Genomic DNA, 13344 nt, shown 5'->3' with positions numbered 1-13344 from the left:
GAGTCAAGAACCTGTCCACACCCGAGGGAAAGACACACGGGCTCTCAGACAGAAGATCCTCACAAGGACCTCACACGCCCGCACTCACCCGAACAGTAAGTGCGAGTTTCACTTTCAGCTCCAGAAGAAAACACAGAAACTATGTTCTATAATGAATTGTAAGATTTTGTTTTGAACTTTATATGTTCTTATGTTTCTATTTTTTTTTCTGACCTTGCAATAGATTGCCTTATCACCATGTTTCTAGAGATTACAAAGTATATTTTAAAGTTATCTACTTCAGTGTATATAACATCATATGTAATGTATTGCAACTTGTTTAAATATACAAATTTAAATAATATTTAGAAAGAAATACAAAATGTGTACAGAATGTAACATTTACTAAATATTTCACACATGACTAATATCTAGCATCCTTTGCCTATTTTGCACAATTGTAACGCGTTTTCTCAGAATGTATGCTGTGCGTATATTGTGCAAAGAGTCAAGTCCGATCCCTTTCCCATGCTTTCATTAGCGGGGACAGTGACCTGGCTTCTAAATGGCCTGAAAGTTAAGCTGAAGAATAAAAGCAACATGGTTATTTTTAGAGCTCTACAGGCATAAAAATAAAGCACTAACTGTGACCTGCAGCTACACACAGCAGAGCATCCCATCACGCGACCGTCTTCTCTTTAGCTGGGAGCGCATCTGTGGTGCTTCAGACGACCTTTCTTCATCTCTTTACCAAAGATACGTCTAAATGCATTTAGGACCAGAATCTGTAGCTGCCAGCATCTTTTTCAAAGAGATTGAGCTACATTCAAAAGGCAAACCGTTATGTAATTTGTAAAGATTAAATAGTAAGTTATTTTTGTCATTTCTTCTAGCTTACTTACAAGGTGAATTAATGAGCATTCTCTCCAAATGAAGACATCACAGCCTCATTCCTAACATAGAAAGTTATTTATCTCAAAGGCGGTTTCAGTGGGGAAAGGAGGCGGCTCATTCTCTCAACAGGGGACCCATCCAGGAGGAGACGTGCCTGTGTGAAGCACAGCTCCGTCACCAATTCAAGTAAACTCTTCAGCAACAGGCCACGTTGGACCCAGCAACTTCACAGGTAACCTTTAAACCGTTTCTGTATAAAACCTAAGTCAGAAGTATGTTTGCAGACAGCATTTTCCTATATGTTAATATTGCAGAGACGCCTAAGAACTTTTAATAGCAAGTGTTGGTGTTATTTTCAGAAAGTGTTCAGTCTGTAGATTATCTCTGACTGCATTTCATTCCTGCTTAGCTACATAAAAGTATTTCGAAAGCCTGGTTTTGGGCACTGACCTAGTTAGAAATAATCCATTCTAATCTTACTCTGACCTGTATATCTAACCAGTGAAAAATTCATGCATTTTTCTGGCAAATTTACTGTAAAGAAACAATTATTTGATGATCAGAACTGTAATATTTTATGCAAATAAACAAGTGAGAGCTTTTCCACAGGCTTAAAATGCCATTTTTTGGCTGGATGAAATGGCCAAAATATGATTCCTACAAATCCACACACTACCCTGACTCAGACGTAGTGACAAAGACTCTGCTTCGGGAATTAAAGTGGCATCTGAAGGAACGGGAGAGACTGATTCAAGAGATCGAAAATGAGGAAAAAGTGAAAAAAACAGGTGTGGATTACAACTGGCTGAGAAGCTACCAGAGTCCCCATGCAGCCATTCCAGCTACTGAACAAAGACAGCTCGAAGTTCTCTGCTCACAGGTTCAACCTTGTCAAACGGGAACTGTTCTCAGCAGGTAAAATACTACATTCTCTTCTCGTGATGTCTGCCATCAATTCTTAAGCTCCTCTTATATTTAGAGTGGAAATTGTTATTTACCATATAAATCCTTTAACCGTGTGTATCAAACACTCAGCACCCAAAATCCCTAAGAATGGGCTGGACAAGAAAAAAGAAAATCTGTTGATATCTCACTGGCTAGGAAATGTTTTAAAGTCACTTTCAAAATTTCTTCACTAGACGCATAATTTTAAAGCAGCTTACTCAAAAGATGGATAACGACTATATGAGCACATTATTTAAGCTGAATTTTTGAGATAAAGGGTTATGACAAGAGAGATTTTCCGAATTGAACACTCACAAGTGCTTTGCCTCTAGATTTCGAGAAGTCCTGGCAGAAAACGATGTCCTGCCGTGGGAAATCGTCTACATCTTCAAGCAGGTTCTGCGAGACTTCCTGAGCAGTGCGGACAGGGCCAGCCCGCAGGAGGGCCCCGAGGGGGGCCCGAGCACAGCGCGCCCCGGGCTCTCCAGGACCCCAGGGGGCGGCCCCGAGGGGCCAGACAAGGACGAAATCCCCACCATCTCAAGTTACGTAGACAGAAACACAAAGAATAGGTTCCCAACACTCTCACATCGAATATGGAACCTACCGTATTACTACCCATCAAGTTAAGTTACCTATAACCAGAGAGAAGAGTTTTTTTGTGACCATCTTAGCATCAGAACTCTTAACATTAAGAGAAAGTGATGTGACTTAGTGTTACTGTTTGTTGCAAGATCAGAAGCTAAAATTTATGTGATGTAGCCAGTATTTGAAATAGCATCCCTTTTTTAGCCACTTTTAAAATGCAATGTTTTCACTGAATAGTACGCTTTTAACTAAAATGTTTCCTAAATATTTTGAAAAAAACGTTTGAAGTATTTTCTTATACCTCAAACACAACTCATAGGAACTAAGACTTATTTTGAAATTTGAAATATGAAATTTATATGAAAGTATGAAGTATGAAATTTGACAAATTAACTTTGACGTTAACTTTGACTTTTATTCTAAAAGGAAGCTATGTATTGAATAAAATAAATGATTAATGTGAATCTTATCTTCATAATATAAGACTGAATCAATCATTCTCTGTGGGGGAAGGCGGCAGGGGGGGAGAAAACGGTGTGTGGTCTGCAAGCCAAGCAGTGCTTCGTCTCAATACGCAGATTCATCTTGCATCGCAACCAACATTAAGAGAAGTAGAAAAAACACAGATCTACATTATAAATAAAAGGAAATGAACTGGTTTAACAACATTGGTAACTGCTACTCTCAAAGAAAACAATCAATGTCGGTCTATACTTTAAACCAATATTGTATTAGTCGCTCAGTCATGTCCGACTCTTTGCAACCCCATGGGCTGTAGCCTGCCAGGCTCCTCTGTCCATGGAATTCTCCAGGCAAGAATACTGGAGTGGGTAGCCATTCCCATCTCCAGGCCATCCTGCTGTCAACATGACCACGGTTTAATAAGACAAGGCAAATGGAAACACACCCCAAGCAGATTTAAAATAAAGACACCTTTCACTCCTGTTCCCTTTCTGTTCGGTTTTCAGAACGTAACTACGGCTTCTTCGATCACTGTCAGAGTTCGCAGAGTGAGAACTATTTGTGGGAAAGAGAAACGTTCCCCGAAGTGCACCGCTGCTCACTGAGCAGGGATGTAGGAAGCAGAAAACAAGAGGTTCAGCACTGCGTCAGTGACGGAAACAGGATTTTTAAGTACTTTTTATGGGAGCCTAGTGACTTGATGTTGTGTTGGTTTCTTCTGTACAATCACACATATACACACACCCACTCTTGTTTAGATTCTTGTCCCACAAAGACCATTACAGAGTATTAAGTAGAGTTCCCTGTGCTATACGGTAGGTCCTCATAGAATTTTTGTTTTAAATAGAATTTGGAGTTTGTCTATGAAATTCAGTACTAGAACCGGCAGCCTCACCATGTGTATCAGAAAATACACACCATGAAGAGGCTTAAAAGATTTTCCTCCCACAAAGGCACTTCAAACAGCCACTGAACAAAAGAAATGACCAAGTCTACAGCACTTTCAAGAAAGGGCCATCCTCTCTGTTCAGAAGGGAAGAAAATAAATTTTTAAATATAGTTCCTATCAAAAAGCTTACAGTGACTGAAGCGGCTGTAGATGGCAGGTCATCCCAGTAGCCCAGGAAGAAGACAAACCCCACACCACTGAGTCGCCCACAAGGCACGAGCCGACCGTGCAACCGGACTTGGAAAGGGAGTGGAAAGACGCACTGACGTCGGTATTCTCAGTGCCCACCTCCCACTTTCATTTTTGGCAATAACCTAATAACCATGCTTCCCGTGTCCGTATCAGTGTACATAATTTAAACCTAGAGTTGTTTCTTAAAAATTGACAAATCAAGTAGAAATTATAACACAAATAGCTTCCTGAAATTTTACTAGATCCACACATTTATACACTGGGGTATTTACAGTACTTTAAATTGGCAAAAGAATGAGGATTAAAAACATAAGGGGGGTACAAACGGGGGAGAGAGCTACTAGGAACGCTTCAGGTATGGTTTACAAAGATGAAGTATCGGCACAGCAGCTAAAAGTTTGCGCTTGGGAACAGGAAGGAATAAACACACTACCCCACTGATAGGACTCTGGTAAGCTGACACCGCGCCGGCTCTCAGAAGGCGGCACTGTTCCCCAGGCCGACCCACTTGGTAACATGAAGCCGTTCCTCTCCACGCAGGCACCGTGCTAAGCACCGCACGTCTGGCTCGTTCAGTCCTGAACCTGAAAGCACGTGACGCTGTTCCCATCGGGCAGATGAGCAGACGGCCGCACGCCTGTCCGACGGCTCACCCCGACAGCACAGAGATGCTGCCTGGCAGAGCGGGATTCACATCTGCCTGGCAGGCCCCTCCAGCCCCAGATGCACACAGCCTGTTGCCTACCTGACACCTCCTCTTGGAGGCCCACGGGCAACTTAAAATCAACATGTTCCAAACCCAGATCACAGCAGTTCACTCACTAACAGGATAAATAAAATTCAGGAAAGGAACAGAGAAATCAAAACAACACACTTGACACGGACTAAAAGCGTAACTCTTCAACACTTCACTGAGCATTTTCCAGTCACTTCTCAGGAAATGACACCACCACCCATCCGTCCAATTTTACAAGCCAGACATCTCAGAATCATTCTGATCCCCTTGCTATGGTGGAGGAGCCAAAAAACACATCGCAAACAAGACTGTGTGTGACAGATTACACCGTGAAACACACTTATTCTGCAAACACTTTATGGTACAGTTGCCAGGGTATTATACACACACACGCCCCCCACCCACCCACCGCCCCAACCTGAGGGAAATCAGCTCTGGTCAGAGGAGTAAAGACAGATTCAGGATTTATTCAAGATGGGAGCAAATGGGGAAGCAACTCTCATTGTTTTTAGAAAATAACTGGGACCCACAAAGACAATTCATTCACTCAGACACCTGAGTTCCTGCTACATGCCAGGTACTGTGCTCAAGTGGAGATTCATTGAAAATCCCCACCCTCAAGGAGTTATGTGGGGAAAACAACATAAAATAATTCCTTGAAAGCACTAAGAGATAGACCCTCAGGGCACTAAGCTCGCACCATGTAAAACAGGCTCTCCCCCCTGCTTTTCCTCGGACCCTGCCGGTGTTCCTTCTCAGCCTCCTCCGCACATTTCACCTCACCAGCCTCTGAATGATCACGTGCTCCAGGCCCGGGGCGCCATCACCCAGAGCCTTAAACTCCCACTGGTCCAGCCCACAGCGAGGCTTCTCTCCTCGACCCCAGGCCGCCTGCACTTACCGTTATCTGATAGGAATTTCACAGTTAGCATGTTTGCGCGCAAGCTCCTGGTACCCCCCCCCGAGCCAGCTCTTCCTGCGGCCCGGCCTTCCTCAGCGGAGGGCAACGACTTCCAAGGCTCAGCCAGAAACCCGGGGTCACCCGAGCCTGCTCCCCAACTCCTACCCTCTATCTGATCCGGCTACAGAGCTCCTGTCTCTTAATAACCCATCCTGAATCCCACCGTCACTCACCACCCCACTGCCCCTGTCCTGGTCTATACCACCTTCCTCTCTCCTGCTTGGATGATGTGTTACTGAGGACTCTCCAGAGAAACAGAGCCAACAGGACATGCGTTGATAAAGTTGATACCTGACCTCCCTGTTTCTGCCCTGGGCCCCGTTCAGTTCATTCAACTGGCAGCCATCCTGCTGGAGTGGGAACCACACGGGGCGGCCGCACACAAAGCCTCCAGGCGCCCTCCAGTGACCCCGGACGTCTCGGGTGGGGCAGCTTCTCACCGAGACTGCAGACGAACTCGTGACCTGCTCCCGCCGGACCTCACCTCCTCACCTCCTCTCCATCAGCCTACTCCAGCTGCACATGGAAGACACAGACACTCAGGTACTTTCCCAATGAATGGGGAAATTACCAGTAACTTACATCCGTTAAATAGAAGGTTTTTAGAAAACAGGAACTTTGTGAGTGAATAGAAAACAGAACTCCTTGGACGATAACACAAGCAAACACTAACATCTGTGCAAGGGCCAGACACTGGAAAGGCAGGGCCAAAAGGAAAAGGTCCTATGCTGTGGAGGCAAACACACCCACTGTCCAACCTATCAGACACCGCGCTGGGAGCAGCCTCAGCGCAGCTGAGGACGCCAAGGGGCAGCTGCAGACAGGACCAGCCCGTCTGCCAGAGCACGGACTGCCTGGGGGCCTGTGTCACATGCAGAATGCCCAACACGGCAGGCACTCAATCCACAGCAGAGCAGACCAGGAAGAAATGGGAATTAAGAAAAAAGGAAGCTGGGTAACGGCACCAGGTGACGGCAGCTTGAAAGTTTTCGGTAGCAGTTTCTCTGGGATCAAGTACATCTTAAGGTGCTGGAGAGTCAAAAGATATAAAAGTGAGAGCTAAGCAAGACCGTCATGAGCCAGGAGTCTGTGAGCTTTGCAGACAGAGGCCAGTCCACACACAGACCAGCCCTGGGCAGAGGGCGGGGTGGCCAGCTTCCAGCCTCAAGTTGAGGGGGGCCCCGAGTTCCAAAAGAAAGCCCACACAGACAACCGTGGCAGAAAACGCTCAAAATGCCTAACACAGTCACAAAATATTTTCTTTTTCACATGCCAAGGTGAAGAAAGGGGATGTAAAACTACAAGAAAGCATACCTCACAATCAGGACAAAGGAGCAAAAACACACCACCACGTGCAAAACAAGGCAGGAGGAGATCCGTATCACTGAATGTGTCACCTGCAAACCATTCACCCTCCCACCCCGCTCCGCCACCGCTCCCGCCTCGCGGCCACCTCTGACCGCTCACCACAGGGCCTCAGGCGTGGCTTCCTTCCAGAAGGAAACTCACACCATGACCATAATCACCACCCAGACACGCATCCATCTCACAGAGCAACTCTTATCTGAGCTATCGTGATTCATTCTGGAACTTTCTGTTGCTCTGTTTTTAAATGCTAGTGGTCATGACTCTTCAGTTCAGTCGCTCAGTCGTGTCCGACTCTTTGTGACCCCATGAATCGCAGCACGCCAGGCCTCCCTGACCATTACCAACTCCTGGAGTTTACTCAAACTCATGCCCATCAAGTTGGTGATGCCATCCAACCATCTCATCCTCTGTCGTCCCCTTTTCCTCCTGCCCCCAATCCCTCCCAGCATCAGGGTCTTTTCCGATGAATCAGCTCTTCACATGAGGTGGCCAAAGTATTGGAGTTTCAGCTTCAGCATCAGTCCTTCCAATGAACACCCAGGACTGATCTCCTTTAGGATGGACTGGTTGGATCTCTTTGCAGTCCAAGGGACTCAAGAGTCTTCTCCAACACCACAGTTCAAAAGCATCAATTTTTCGGCGCTCAGCTTTCTTCACAGTCCAACTCTCACATCCATACATGACCACTGGAAAAACCATGGTCATGACTCTTACGGCTCATTAAACTGATTGAGCGGTACCCACAGACTAGACTCCAATGACTCATGCCAGCTCCTCTTCCCACTTGAGTGACTGTTCCTCTCTAATATGGTTTCACTGTGTGATACCCTACACTGATAAAGTCTGCCTTCCTCTGCAACTTCTCCCAACATTGAAGCTCTCCTGCACAGAGAAGACATCAGTCAGCAAGCCTCTGAGCGGCCGCTGTACCAGGCGGCAGATTCTCATGTCTGAATCCCAGCTCCACCACTCTATCAGTTTCCTGCCTCTGCCACAAGTCAGCACAAGGTCAGCAGTTTAGAACACCACCAATGTATTATTTCAGTTTCTGTAAGTCACAAGTCCAGGTGGACCCAATGGGGCCCTCTGCTTTGTTGTTGTATGGTCACTAAGTCATGTCTAACTCTTTGCAACCCCCATGGACTGCAGCACACCAGGCTTCCCTGTCCTTCACCATCTCCTGGAGTTTGCTCAAACTCATGTCCCCTGAGTCAGTGATGCCATCCAACCATCTCATCCTCTGTCTCCCCCTTCTCCTCCTGTCCTCAATCTTTTCCAGCATCAGGGTCTTTTCCAATGAGTCAGCTCTTTGCATCAGATGGCCGAAGTATTGGAGCTTCCACTTCAGCATCAGTCCTTCCAATGAACATTCAGGGTTGATTCTCTTTAGGATTGAGTGGTTTGATCGCCTTGCTGTCCAAAGGACTCTCAAGCGTGTTCTCCAACACAATTCAAAAGTATCAATTCTCTGGCGCTTACGCTATGACAAACTTAGATAGTATATTGAAAAGCAGAGACATCACTTTGCCAACAAAAGTCCATTTAGTCAAAGCTATGGTTTCCCCAGTAGTTATGTGCAGATTTGAGACTTGCACTGTACTATGGTTTGCCTTGGAAACAAACTGAGATCATTCTGTCACTTTTGAGATTGCATCCAAGTACTACATTTCAAACTCTTTTGTTGACATGATGACTACTCCATTTCTTCTAAGGGATTCTTGCCCACAGTAGTAGATATAATGGTCATGTAAATTAAATTCACCCATTCTCATCCATTTTAGTTCACTGATTCCTAAAATGTCAATGTTCACTCTTGCCATCTCCTGTTTGACCACTTCCAATTTACCTTGATTCACAGACCTAACACTCCAGGTTCCTATGCAATACTGTTCTTTACAGCATCAGACTTGACTTTCACCACCAGACACATCCACGACTGGGCAGTGTCCCCTCCGGCTCAGCCTCTTCCTTCTTTCTGGAGCCACTTCTCCACTCTTAAGCATACTGAACACCTACTGACCTGGGGAGGGGGGTTCATCTTTCAGTGTCATAATTTTTTGCCTTTTCACTGGTGGTAAGCAAGCATTTACTGCATTTACAAAGTAATTTTACATGCTGATTGCAATAATCTTAAAAATGGGGCTTGTATTTTATCTTTTTTCATTTTATTACTCTGAAAACTCATTTTTATTGACTTTACAACAGTCTTAGCCCATGAAGAATTGAAAATTTTTAAAACTGGTCCTTAGTAGTTAAAAGGACATTTAAATCCGTGCTTATCATTTCTGACAAAGTCAATAATAATTTACTTCAACAACGAGTTATCTGAAAGCAATACCGTTCTGTCCATTAAGCCTAGGGCGCACAGGGCAGAGCAGGGCGGCAGGGGGTAGGTGCTAAGGGATCATTTGCCAGAGCAATTCAAGGAAACAAAATGTGTGAGAACGAAACAAAACAGCAACTGGAAAGCTGTATCAGAGTTTCTTTATCCCCTCCCTGCCCCCAAGAAGCAAATTTACCAAAGATCCCAAGTCCCACTTGGCTTTACAAAGGCTTGAAGCGTGTCTACAAAGGCTGGAAACAGCCCATGAGACCTTAACTCAGGCTCAAGTGCATCCACTAGATCAAAGGGTAGGGGTGAGGAGCAATGAACAAGAGTAACTTCAAAAAGTTTTAAAAACAAAACCACCATCTCAACTGTAAAAGGTGTTGAACTTGAGGGGAAGGGGCCAAGCAGTGATACAGATTCCCCAGGTGGGAAGAGGTACTTCCACTCTGACCTTCTTTAAAGAGTAAGCAGATGTTTCTACTGACCAGATCTGCTGCTGCTGCTGCTAAACGGAAACTAAAGCTGAAACTTCAGAGCCCACAAAACCTGCACAAGAATGTTCACAGCAGCATTATTCACGACTGCCAAACTTGGGATCCACCAAGATATTGTTCAGTGGTGATCCAATAAATAGGCCAAGGTGCATCCCGACAATGGAATATTATTCAGCACTTAAAAAGAAATGAGCAATCAAGCCCTGGAAAGACATGTAAGGACTTTAAGTGCATAATTCTAAGTGAAAGAAGCCAATCTGAAGAGGTCACATACAGTAGGATAACAACTATTGTTGTTTAGTTGCTCAGTCGGATTTGACTCTTTTGCAACCCCATGGACTGTAGCCCGTCAGACTCTGTCCATGGGACTTCCCAGGCAAGAATACTGGAGTGGGTTGCCAATTCCTTCTCCAGAGGAATCTTGCCCACCCAGGGATCAAACCTGCGTCTCCTGCATTGGCAGGCAGATTCTTTACCACTGAGCCACCACAGGGAAGCAACTATAAGGCACTGTGAAAAATGCAAAACTAGAGATAACAAAAAGATTAGTGGTTGCCTACCCACTTGGGGTGGGGAGTGGGGCAGAGGGATGAACAGGCAGAACACAGGATTTTTTCGGCAGGGGAACTACTCTGTTTGATAACTAACGGTGGACACATATCGTCATGCTTTGTCCAAACCCACAGACGGTATGCCACCAAGAATGAACCCTCTGTCTTATCTACGGATTTAGTTAACAATGATGTATCTACTGGTTTGCCGGCAAATAGATGAGGAAAATATGGAAACAGTGTGAGATTTCATTTTCTTGGACTCCAAAATAAATGCCAGTTGTAACAAACATACAAATATACCACACTAAAGCAAGATACTAACAATGAGGGAAACTGTTGGGGCAGCAGGAGATACTTGGGACTCTACATTCTGTACAATTTTCCTGTAAAATTAAACTACTCTAAAAAATAATAATAAAGCCTATCAATAAAAAGATTTTACACTGACCCAAACTCTGGAGAGGTTCCACTGCTGGTGGAGAAGTTTAATCTGCTCCAGGCCATGGACTGCGGCTTGTCTGATGCCCAGCTACCTCACCAGAACGGCCAAGGCCAGGGACGCGGTCTTACAGGGTGGGGGCGGCCCAGGTCCTCGGAGCCCAGGCCCACAACTGCACCCACCCGTCTCTGTCCTCCCCAGCCTCCTACCTCCAGGGTAATGCCAGCATGGCCTGGGCCTGGGCCTGGGCCTGGGCTGGAGCCTGCTCCTGGTTTTGGTCCTGGGCCTGGGCCTGGTCCTGGGCCTCGGCCAGGACCGGAGCCTCAGCTGGAGCCTCAGCCTGGCCCTCAGCCTCAGGGTCAGAGCTGGGGGCCGCATCCCTGCGCTGTGCTTCGTCCCGGGCAGCCTCTGCAGGGAAGGCAGGTGGCGAGCCGAGGAGCTCCACGTTGGTCACCGTCTTGCCGATAGTAAACCAATCATTGATTTGGTCGAGGGTGAGCTTGCGCAGCATGTTCGCAGCTGGGCCTCCGCGCCGGCCCAACCGCCGGTCAGACAAGCAGGAACAGGCGACGCGGGAACACCTGGCTGCACGACGAAGAGACGGCGAGCCCGCGGCCCCGCCCCGCCCCGCCCTGCCGCAAGCCCTCCAATCAGAGCCCTCCACGAGGCACATCGCCTCAATCTCCTGCCGCTGGCCCCGCCCCACCACAAGGCCTCCAATCAGAGCCCTCTACGCGCCGGGGCTGCTGGGAGCTTGTGGCGCCAGAGGACCCCGTGGCGCCGACGCGCTGTGCTAGGCCTGTTGGGAATGCTGCTCTTCCGCCCCCACAGAGGCCGGGTGACTCGGGGCTCAACTCTCCATTCCCCAAATTGGGGAAATGAGGCCTTCAGGGTCGTTCGGCCATGTGGAGGCGGGCCCAGCATCAGGGAACCATAGATGTGCAAGACCAGGGCCCCCAATGTCTCTCCAGCCTCCCCCTCGGGGCTACTCCGTCTGAGGCCTGGCGATCTGGACTGAGAAGGAACAGACGTTTATTGCGTATCTCTTGTGCGCCTAGCCCAGGGCAGGGTCACGGTGATAGACCTCAGGGTGAGGAAGATGAAAGGCAAACCAGAGCCTACTAACCTCAGACAGCTTGCACCTAATTTGAGGAAAGGAGCAAGAAAGTTAGGGAAGGCTTATTGGAGAAAATGACACCTAAGTGGACACCTGCGGGAGAACCGGGCGGAGCAGGACTTGGAGGGGAAGTAATCTTCTTATGAAGGCAGGGGGCTCTGGTAGCTGAGATGAGGATCTGGACGGAATTTAGTGGGGCCAGAAGTTGACTACACTGAGTTCATCTTCCTTCCTAAATCCGTTTCTCGGGGGCAGTGTCCTCCCAACAGCTGCACAGAGACAGGTGGTAAGAGGTTCACATTTGGAGATCAGCAAATGGATGGTGGTTAAAACCCTCAGAGCAGCTGAAAAGGTCCAGGCCAGAGCAAGTGAAGGTGGACAGAAGCTAGAGCCTGAAAAAAAGAGGCAGAGAGGACAAATCCAGCAAAGATATTGACGTTACTGCCTGTCCACTTCAATATCATCAGTGCCCAGGGCAGTGTCGGGCACCATGTGGGCTCCCAGGAAAGAGTGGTGTGAAAAAATGCATGGGCAGCATGAAGAGCATGGTACTGATCAACAATGTGAGAGCCAATCAGTTTAGGACTGGGAAATACCCAATGAGTGGCAGTTAAGAGGTCAGCATGAGAACAGTGCAGGCAGAAGTCAGACGAACTGGGTTGAACTACTGGTTTCTTAAAAAAATGAACCCAGCATGGTACTGAGCTAGCAGTTCCAGGTCCTAACTTGACCACACCACCAACATATTATGAGAGCTGGGCCTTGGATTTCTGGCTGATCCAAATACTGAACCATCAGAAGTATGCGTCACACATACATTTGTGGGCAAGGGAGAGACAAGAAAATGTGATCATAAAGTCACTGAGACTCTTTGTATGTCGTTCAGCCTTGATTGAAAAACACTACAACTTCATCCGTTTGGTGAAGGCTACCACGTTCGAATTTTGCAAGATAGGCTGTTGTTCAGTTGCTCATTCTTGTGCAACTCTTTGTGACCCCATGGACTGCAGCACACCAGGCTTCCCTGTCCTTCACTGTCTCCCAGAGTTTGCTCAGACTCCTGTCCATTGAGTAGGTGATGCCATCCAACCATGTCATCCTCTGTTATCAACTTCAATAACTGCAAATCCCATTTGTGTTCCCTAGTACATTATTAGTACATTACTAGTACAAGGAGATCCAACCAGTCCATCCTCAAGGAAATCAGTCCTGAATATTCATTGGAAGGACTGATGTTGAAGCTGAAACTCCAATATTTTGGCCACCTGATGCGAAGAACTGACTAATCTGAAAAAAAACCCTGATGCTGGGAAAGATTCAAGGCAAGAGGAGAAGGG

At 46.8% G+C, this 13344-nt stretch overlaps 2 protein-coding genes across 3 annotated transcripts in view; one reads left to right on the top strand and one right to left on the bottom strand.

Moving 5' to 3' along the window:
- Positions 1–12204, bottom strand: part of TDRD9 (tudor domain containing 9) — a 107894-nt gene extending 95690 nt beyond the window's left edge. Inside the window, exon 1 of one of the 2 annotated variants that reach the window (XR_006273516.1) lies at positions 11100–12204. Coding sequence is in view for 1 of the 2 variants with exons in the window: in XM_043489291.1 (XP_043345226.1) it covers positions 11100–11563 (464 nt within the window). In the remaining variant the exon portion in view is untranslated. The remainder of the gene's footprint in view (positions 1–11099) is intronic. The other variant, XM_043489291.1, reaches the window with a different exon arrangement.
- RD3L (RD3 like) lies at positions 663–2875 on the top strand. Its single transcript, XM_043489362.1, has 4 exons — positions 663–845; positions 1003–1105; positions 1483–1788; positions 2151–2875. Exons 3-4 carry the CDS (start codon positions 1490–1492, stop codon positions 2446–2448), a joined length of 597 nt encoding a protein of 198 aa, XP_043345297.1. The 5' UTR covers positions 663–845; positions 1003–1105; positions 1483–1489; the 3' UTR covers positions 2449–2875.
- Positions 12205–13344: the final 1140 nt, after the last annotated feature.

The sequence above is a fragment of the Cervus canadensis genome, chromosome 17 (assembly GCF_019320065.1).
Source record: "Cervus canadensis isolate Bull #8, Minnesota chromosome 17, ASM1932006v1, whole genome shotgun sequence".
Taxonomy (NCBI): Eukaryota; Metazoa; Chordata; class Mammalia; order Artiodactyla; family Cervidae; genus Cervus; species Cervus canadensis.
Note: the sequence above shows the minus strand (reverse complement) of the source record. Positions and strands in the feature narration are given on the sequence as shown.